The 9,911-nt window shown below is 43.5% G+C and overlaps 1 protein-coding gene across 1 annotated transcript in view; it reads right to left on the bottom strand.

Annotated features, from left to right (window-relative positions):
- Positions 1-9,720, bottom strand: part of ERLIN1 (ER lipid raft associated 1) — a 17,886-nt gene extending 8,166 nt beyond the window's left edge. Inside the window, exons 1-5 of the mRNA XM_010137031.1 lie at positions 9,608-9,720; positions 8,293-8,374; positions 7,710-7,756; positions 1,937-1,998; positions 921-1,046 (exon numbers count right to left, since the gene is read on the bottom strand). Of these exons, the coding sequence (XP_010135333.1) occupies positions 921-1,046; positions 1,937-1,998; positions 7,710-7,756; positions 8,293-8,374; positions 9,608-9,720 (430 nt within the window). The remainder of the gene's footprint in view (positions 1-920; positions 1,047-1,936; positions 1,999-7,709; positions 7,757-8,292; positions 8,375-9,607) is intronic.
- Positions 9,721-9,911: the final 191 nt, after the last annotated feature.

Below are 9,911 nucleotides of genomic sequence, written 5' to 3' on the forward strand. Positions count from 1 at the left end.
GGCTTATCTTTTCTCTTATAGCTTGGCTGGCAGAGAGCCAGCTGACCTTGACTCATGGTATCTGTGTTAGGGTAAACGGCTTTCTGCATCTCAGGAAGAAAGAGCGCCCACAGCCTGCAGTAGAGGTCTATCCCTCCCTAGCTGGAGCCACGCTGACCCTGCTGCCTGCAGCAAGTTCTCCCTTAAGCCTCCACTGACCAGTACCAGTACTGACAGGATCCAGTACCTGCCCCTGAAAAAGTGCATTTTGTCCAGCTTCCAAGCTCCAGGAAGATCATTCCACAGAAACGGCCAGTTATGAATGGATTAAGTTGCTACAAGGAAACTCCTCTCTGACTGCAGATATTTGGCAAGTCTGAGTACAGCATGCAAAGATTCACAGTCTCTTAATATTAAAACTCCAACAACCTTTTTTCTTCCATAAACTCATTTTCCTCTGCTCTGCCACTCAAAGGAATGTGATACTGTTGCATCTTTGGGGACACCAGTAGCTACTAAGAAGCAGACTGCTACCCCCTTGTGGGCTCTCACTTGTTAAAACCAGCCAGAATGAAGCTTTCAAAGTAAAAATGTAAATTCAGCAACAGAACAGGGGCCTAAAAGTAGATAAAACCATCATCAGTGAAGACAATGGGCAAGACTGCACACACAAGAGCAGAGTGGCTACTTGGTGTGTCAAAAATTCAGTCCTAAGTGCAAAACAACTGAAATCAAATTCCCAAATGCAGATGTAAAGAAATCTGAATCATTAGAGTAAAGGTACATGGAAAGTGGCATATAGATATATAACGAGCTAGGTTCTAGAGTGCAATTCCAGCACAGTGGCCATTTACTCACAAGAGCCTACTGTAACATATTCCACAGCAGAACAGGGAGATTACACAGCCCTTAGTGGGTGCGTCCAGCTGCCATCTACTTACCGAACAGCTCAATGTATACTTCTTGCAAGGTATGGGCACTGCAGAATTGATTCAGCTCATGATGAATTTTATTGAAGATCAAGGTCTTGTCGTAGTCTGCAGTGTAGTTTCTCACAATATCATACACTGAGAAAGTAAGAGAATTAATTATCAGAGGTCACTACTGACAGGTACTGCCTTCTGTAACACCACAACTGGAAAACAACTGCTCAGAGTATTAGTAAACTACTGCAGGACGGGGACAGGTGCGTAGGGGATTTCCAGCCTTGGGAGTTCTCAGGATTTGTCTGGACAAAGCCACAGCTGCCCAGCCCAGCTATTAGTGAAAAGCCTGCTATGAGTGGAAGGAAGGTCAGAGGAGAAACCTGCAAAGGTCCCTCCACCAGTGTTGCTGGGGCTATATGACTTCAAAGGGCAGAGTAATTACAGCAAGATATACAGCATGGTCCTGTTTTATGATCTGCATAAGCAAATGAAACAGTAAAGCCTGTCCAGAACTTGCATGCATAGGAACAGATACTACTATAAAATGAAAACAAATATAATTCCCACAATTACAATGAGAATTCACCTTTCGATGCCTCAGCAACACTAGCATTTTGCATTAAGCTATGATGGAAAAAGCTGTCTGGGTCTTTGGTCTAGCAGCTGGTAAAATTAGAAGGTAAAAGGCTCCTATACAGGCTTCACCTTTGTAATCTTCCCAGGAGCTGAGCTGGCAAGGACCTGGGGGCTTTGGCCAATGTATTTAGTTTCACAGGTGGTCTCCCCTTCAGCAGCAAGAGTAAGATTGCTTAAGCACCTGTCCCATTTCTAAACATACAGGGAAGAAGCAATCCTAGAATTTATCTTCATCTTTGCAAATCTGTGGATCTTTGAAAAGCTTGCATACACATTTATGAAACTAAGTGCTATGGTACTGTGAACCAGAAGGGTAACAAGACACGGAAACAGAGTTACTACAGGATGAGTGAAGACAGTCACAGAGCTTCATGTTGAAACAGGATGGGAAATACCTGCATAAGGTGCCAATTTATTCACAACTTCTATTCGGTCAATGTAGATCATAACACCGCCACTGTAAGTGAAAGAGAGAATTCATAAATTATTACTGCATCTGTGGACAGCGGTCCATACTTAAAGCAAAGTCATTTTCATCTCTCTTTTACTACATTCTAAACTTACTCAGAAAATTTCTGACTTCTTGAGCATTTTGCAATTAGCTGGGAGCAAAGCCCAGCTTTGTACAGGTTGGTCCCTCTCTGTGCATAAATCAAAAATGTGCTCCATCAAGTCTGCAAAGCACTTTCACTTAACTTTATCACCTACTTAGCCAGCAAAAGGAAAATGGTTTTGAACACAAATTTGGCTGCAACTATCAGAAAGAGGGAGTCTGGCACAACGAAGGGAAGGCAGCAAGGACAGCAGATGACACCTGCAAGCAGCTGGACAGACACAAACTGCCGATGCAGCACAGTTCTTCCGGGCAGCAAACATTTTAAATAGAAAAGCTCTTAGTTTTAGTGCCTTTACTAACTCCAGCAGGAACTTGACAAGGCCCCTGTTAGAAAGGAAGAAACAAAGCATGTAACAGACTATATTCCCTGGTTCAACATCATATTGCAAACAACTCTCCAGTAACACTGCAACTGTCCATGAGCGCCTGTAGGCAGTCCTCTCCCCAAGGGATCATGCACTGCTGGATAGCCAAAGAGGGAATCATAGGTAGGGCTTGTTCCTGCCTCTGCTCTTACTGACACGGCTTTCAGCAGGTCAAGCCCACCCCTGGGTACTTGTGACACTGGGGAAAAGCACATGCTCTACAGCGAAGAAAAAAACCTTAATGTTCAACAGCTTGTAGGTCTCTCAAGTGCATATTTTTAAAGCATGACACTCTTGCAATTTTGTCCTCAGGGCAAAGGCAAATCACAAATGAGAAGATTTAGTAGAAACTGTTTAGGGACAGCTGATCCCCAGAAGCAGACCTCCCACATTTCCAAACTTAAGTCTCCGTGGTGTTTTAACTCAGAAGTATCTCCTATGACACACTTGTTTTCTTATTTTGCAGATCTTAATCCCCGGCAGTTGAAAGCTAAGTCTGCAGAAAAATCACCTGAACTTACCTGTGTCTATGCTCTTTTAGAAAAGCTTCCCCAGGCACTGCCTGGATTTGCTCTGCAAATCTGCCTGTTCATAGCAAGCTACAAGCTAAAAACTTTGGTGATGGACTGAATTTGCCTCCTGGAAGGGACAAGCCAGCAGAAAATACATTTGTGGCTAAAGAGAGACTTATTTCCCAGTGAGATACTACTATTAAGAGAATTGTTACTATTATTCTTAAGTAAAACACACTTATGGATCATTTACTGGTATGTCAGGCTGCACAAGCAGCTATAATGGTATGGTATATATGTGTTTTTTCTCCATCTCATCCATTGCACTCTAACTGTCCTACCAAATCCAATAAAATTACTATTTATCATTGCAAGTGATAATTGCAAGTATTGCAAATACTTGCAACGATTACAAGTATTCCTCAGTATTTGTCTCAATCTGCTCTCATTCTCCTGATTTGTTCCAGTCACCTTATGACACCTGCACTAGGACAAGAAAATCTAGCTATCAGTTTGGGGTATCTTCTAGATATCCTGATAAGGAGCCAAAACAGAAGGTGTGGTTTCCACCACACCAGAATCTTCCACCAGAATCTGCTCCACTGTACACGTTTATGTTGGGGTCCTTTTGGCATTTGAATTTTATAGGGATGTTAGAAAGAAAAAGAGAGCACCTGAGACAATCTGCCTCCTACGCAGGACTCATCCACAGCCCCTCATCATCACCTCACATGCAAAAAAGGCTGTCATCTTAGACCAGAGAGGACTGACTGCCTGCCTGACTCGACCAACACTGCCCATAGCAAGCCCGCCAAGGATCTCAACCAGTATGGGTCAACAGAGTGGCAGTAAGTGAGCTATACTGGTCAGGCAATGACTTCAAGGAAACTGGTGCCACTCAGGACCCAAACACACTGGCCACCTAGTTCTCCACTGAGGGCTTAAAGTTAACAAAGCCTACAAAGCACTTACACTGTGTTTTCCATCCATTCACCCAGCTCCCGGAGCCATCATCATTTCACATCATGCGGTGCAGACAGCCCTCTGGACCTTGCTGCTGTAAAGCCGGAGCCACTGTAACCTTAAACTGAGCATCTCAGACAAGATCTCCTCTCACACAGCCTGGTCCAGAAGATGTTAGTAAACTCCTGGGGTGCAGCAGACACTGTCTTGGGCAGATCAGGATGGTTACTCGGGCAGAGCATCCTGCACTGGTTTCGGGCGATTCACACACCTTGTTCACGTGGAACTGTACAAATCCTCCCGCCATCCACAGCTGCTTTACTTGCCTTTTGACACCTACGGCTTAAACGTTGGCTCAGACAGCGATCTTTCCACTTCAACAAGCCACCACCACTCCAAAAACATCCTTTTTTGCTAAAGCATGTTTCTTGCCAGAGGTAAGGCAGGGTGACTCTCACCAGGAAATTTCCAGTGCTTCCAACTCTCCACTGCAGTTTCCACAGCCTTTCTAACACTTGCAGCCTCTGGAAAGCTACTTTCACTCCCCAAGGTCCTCACCACAGAGCTGCTCATGAGGTTGGTCAGGCAGAGCAGCACTGAGTTGAGCAGACTCTTTGGTCAGGAAGACAGGAACAAGGAGAAATCCGTCAGAAATCTTAAAGGAGCATCAATATATAGACTATGTGCACCTGAAAGAAGTTTCAGCATAACTAGGCAGCAATACTGCCTAACTTTACAGGAGAAGGTTAAAGTGTACAGGGAATGCTACAGCAGACTAACTTACACTAGCAGGCATTTCAGTAGGTCTTAGAAAGTCTCACACATTTCAGGATTTTAGCTTATGCCAGGCCATGAGAAGACAAGGGAAAGACTGAAGGACATTGCCATAAAAAAGAGCCATCCAAAAAGGTGAAGGCTTACTGCTTGTTGCTAGAGCAAATCACAGACAGGACCAGACCAGGTTAGGCAACCAGAGCGTGTAAAAAAATTGGCTTAAAGGTCAGATCTAGTCTGTCTAAAGATACAGGTATTAATGCAGTACATCTACTTGCAATATTCATGACACGTTTTTCCATGTGACTGGCTAACAAACAGGTATCTATCTCAGAACAGCATTCCTCCAGTGCTCTGTTCGTGTTCCTGCCAATGATCTGCAGCACGAGCAGAGGACAACTCTTTGCAAATAAATATCTAATGCTCGAGATATATTCCTGCTTAGTGTCCTGGCTATTTCCTGTTTCTTGGCATTGTAAAAACCTGTACGATATTCAGCACAACTCTTTCCAGTTAATTTTATAAGAAAAATGCTACCTACCTAATTCTCTCACGTAATATTTGCATGACACCACTTTCAATCCATTTATTGTATTCCACAATTAATATACTCCTGAGTATATTCATGCTCGATTAATTCTTTTGAGTCAGTCCTTTGGAATACTTTGGTCTTCTAAAACTAGTTTATTGAACTGATTTTCCATCAGATTTTGAAGACCAGCAGACCTGCTATGAGGAAACTGCTTAACTTTCCAAGGAGCTGGGTACGTTTTCTTTTTGGCAAGAGTCAGAAATATCAGACACCAAAGGCAATTCACAGCTTAGAGACATATCCTACCTGCTGCAGTCAAATTCTACCTGCTGTCTCTGAGGTGACAGCTGTTCTATGAAAAAAGTCATCTGGTGCCAAAGTTTTTAAAAATCCATATTTAATGTATTCACTTAATGCTATAAATGGGACAGGTAAGGAAACATCCACAGGGCCGTTCAGAAGCTTCTTAACGTAGGTGAGAACACAGGGAACAAGAACATGAATACGGCAGAGGAGAAACCCAGCCTTAAAATCTGATGGTCTAATATACAATTACAGAAATGTAAAGTATTTAGGATCTATTCTTGTAATGCAGTCTGAACCGCGATGTTGACATTTCCGATTTGATCCATTTGTTATTTATAAGCTACTGTTTTATTATGGAAATGTGGATTCAAAGCTTTGGCATGGAGCAGCTGCAGAATTTGATTCTAAATGCAGCAAATTTAAAGGCTCCTGTGGTAACACCTTAAAAATGGACAATGCTACTGGGACCTTTGGTCTCAAGAGTATTCAATTATTAACTAAGAACTGCCTCAGCAGCTGTTTGGTGTTTAAAGCATGTTTATTATCTGTAAATTCACAACCACCTGTATTGCACAACTGAATCCTGCAATGCTGAAACATAACAGGCACTTAATGAACTAGTTACACAGAATTAATCAGAATATTTAGCTCCTAAATCACAGATGCACAGACCGGTCGAGGATCGCAGTGATCTCTGCAGGTCATCCATCCTGCTCAAGCAGGGTCAAAGCAGCAGTCTGCTGTGTTCAACTGTGTTAGCAAATCTAACATGGTTAACCGTCAGCAGAAACCTTTGCTTGGACTGTTGAGAAGCTTGCGGGACATCACTCCTTTGATGCGATGCTGTTAAGCGACGTCCAGCAGGTGAAGCATTACTCCTATTTATACTACTTAAAAGCTAAAAGTCACCATTAAACACATCACTAAAATGTTCCTCTGCTGACTTATTTTTAACTGTGCCATTTAAAAGATATGGATATAGAACGTAATGAGCCTTAGTCCTCCTTCCTACAATTACTTTTCTCTTGACCTAAAGACTATCTGACCACAAAGCCCTGGCTGCAGCACTGAACCACAGCATTATTTACAGACACTCCTGAAAGAAGCTTGAGATCTAAAACTAAAATCATATAGGGCCCACGAGAACTTTGTGTTAATATTTAAGCCTAAGAGAAAGAGAGGTCTGATGAGTTGCTGTAGGAATGATTTCAAGAACTCATTTCAGTAAGGGCTAAACCAGACCAAAATGAACTCTGCCTCATTAGCGTTGCCACTAAAGCTCAACTTTTAATTTCAACATGGTTGTTGTGTCATCATTCAAGTCATACTTACTTTTTATTTAAAAAAAAAAAAATCATAACAGAAATACTGTTGAGTACCCTAAAGCTAAAACACAAGGAGAATCATCTACTTTGTTTTCATCATGAAAAAACAGATTCGGTCATCACTTTAAACTTGTGAATGAACCAACACAACAGGATCCTCAGTCCAACTAGCCCTCTCCTTCTGTCACTGCTTTGCTTTTTAAAACTGTACAGATCTGTGCTGAAAAAAGGATCAGCTTAATCATGAAGCAGGCAGGTGCCACTGATGCATAGGATTCTTCTTAATCTTCCTCACTCTCTTTATGTCAAGTGAAACGTTAATTCCAAAAATGCCGAATCTATTTCGGGAGACTCAGTTTCTTGAACTGTTTCTGAAATGAACCATCTCCCACCAAGAGGATTCCCATTCACCATTTGTTTTACCCACTGAAGTCCACACTTGTATAAGCCACAAGATTCAGACTAGAAATACCACAAAGCAGACCAAAGCACAAGGGCTATCAATTGAGGGAAGAAACCGAGAAAAATCAAGAGAATATCATTATAAATGTAAACATCCTCTGAATATGCATTCCAACGAAAGCAAGATCACTCCACCCCATACCTCCTGCTCTATTATTTCCAAGTCGGATGTATGCGTGTATGTTTGAGACTAATTTTAGGGTATGTGCCTTTACTTCTCAGCTTGAGTCACAGCATTATAAATGACTACCTGCGAACTACACAATAGAGTGCATCTGCTCCTGACCAGAATAAATAAAAAGGAAACACATACCTTGTTCCACAAGGCACATTTTTCACTTCATCAGTCTGCAACGTGGTCTGAAATAAAAAGACAACCAGTGCTCACAAAACTACTCCGTTTTCCTGGAAGATCATGCTACGTCCAGACTCTCAACCATTACACATGGAGCCAAAAATGTGTCCTCTGCCTTCCTCACGACTTTTGCAGGTGTGTACAGAGTACAGGAGATCTTTTCAACATGCCTTTTGGGGGAGACAGAAAGGCAGCCATGCTCACTTCCCTACTCTCAGCTTCTGCACTAAGGCTTGCAGCTCACACGGGAAACAATTACGGCCACAAACACAGACTGTATGCCCAGAACAAGACAGACATTCCCTGTACCAAGCAACACACAGGCACACTGCGGAGATTACACCAGAAGGACAAGTTCCAGGAAACAGCTGGGTCTGGCATCTAAGGCAGAGGAAGAAAAGGCTTCCTAGGAGCTGCTGCTCTGACTACTACATTACCAAGCCCCTCTGCAAACACCAGTTGCACAGGTCACCCCTAGCCAGCAATATCCCCACCAACATCTGCTCCCACTCACCCTCTTCCAAGATGAGGAGATACTAACCTGCACGGATTTGAACGTGGTAATGAATGGGAGCATGATGTGGTAGCCTGGTCCACTTGGACTAGTCAACAATGCGCCACCCCTAGAGAGAGGAAAACAGAGAAAAGGCTCAAGCAACTGGAAGAGAGCAAGTGCTGTCTTTGAGAGTGAGCAAGTACATTCAAACTGCCAGGGGTCACAGCTGTGGTAGTGCAAATTACATTACTCACCCGCACTAAATTTGCCCTCTACAAAAGCGCTGACTGCCTATGATGCGTAACTGCTGCAGCTTGACAACCATTAGCTTCAGTCCTGTGAGCAATTAACTTTTACAGAAGGCAGATAATGTTAAATTCTTCCATCACTGCAACATTGCAGAGAGCTTCAAGGACACAGATTTTCCTCTCTAAATAGTTTACTGGTAACCACAAAAAAAAAAAAATCCAGCAGTGGATGCGATACTGCCAGTTTGGGTTTCTACAAAGCATTTGGCACAGTCCCTTACCCAAAGCACAACGAAAACCTGTGGGGTCTTGTGGTGGTTAAATGACAGGAGATGGAGGAGAGCTCTAAGTGATCCATCCTCATAATGCAGTAAGGTCTCCTGCAATGTCTTGTACTGTTCAAAACACTTGCAGTTAAAGTGAAGAGCAGTGTAAAGGAAACTGTCATGGTGGTAAGTGCAAAGGGTAGAAAGGACAGAAATAGAGCACACAGCAAAAAATGCGGAAAGGTTGGTGCTGAATTTCTCTGTGCCTTCATTCAGATTTGAAGCCAAGTCTAACCAATAGGTGCTGTTTACTGTTGTGTGACTACTCACTGTTGTGGACTAACAATAAGCTGCTCTACAGATGCTCTTCAGGGCAGCTACAAGCCCCAGGTGACAGACAGCTCAGAGCACGGGAGAAGACCCATTTCAAAGCAACAACAAAGCTAGTTAGCCAACAGCCTCGGGACAGAGGTGACAGCCCTCAGTGAAAGAGGAAGAGATCAACAGATGTGACAAGACTAGGCAGACCATGAGCTTTGGTCCTCTAGGCTTCAAAATCCAAACTGTGACCAAGAAAAGAGGAGAAAGAAGAGAAGGAAAAGTAGCTGAGGATTCGTAAAGACTGAAACTCTTAATGATTCTGCACGAAGCCAGGCTATCCAGGCCCATACCATTCCTGGTGCAAGCAAGCAGAAACAGCATGGTCTGCCCACCTCAGGGCGAAACCTGGAGGGAAACACAGGAGAGAAAAAAAGGCCTCCTCAGAGGATCTGGGACCAGGGATGAGAAAGAGTGAATCTTAGCGAAGGCTACCGAAACCATCAAGATTCTGGCAGGTAACAGTACCTGTAATACACAGCCAGGTGCCCCTCCTCAACCTTGTGGATGGAGAAATACAGGAATAAGAAGAGGAGTCCCGTGGCAGCTGCAACTACAACTCCAGCCTGGGCCATGGTCATCCTCACTTCACCTGCGAGACAGAGACCGTCACCATCTGGAGCAGTGCATCACCTAGATGATACGGCACCGTGTGTCTGCCGTCTGCATGAAGATCTCTTGCTTTCTCTGCTGTGACAGAGTCCGTGCCCCCTTTCCAACAATAAAATCTGCTCAGTTTTGGGGCCAAAGCGCCAGGGAACATCCTCAAGGC

The sequence above is a fragment of the Buceros rhinoceros genome, unplaced genomic scaffold (genome assembly GCF_000710305.1).
Source record: "Buceros rhinoceros silvestris isolate BGI_N320 unplaced genomic scaffold, ASM71030v1 scaffold95, whole genome shotgun sequence".
NCBI lineage: Eukaryota > Metazoa > Chordata > Aves > Bucerotiformes > Bucerotidae > Buceros > Buceros rhinoceros.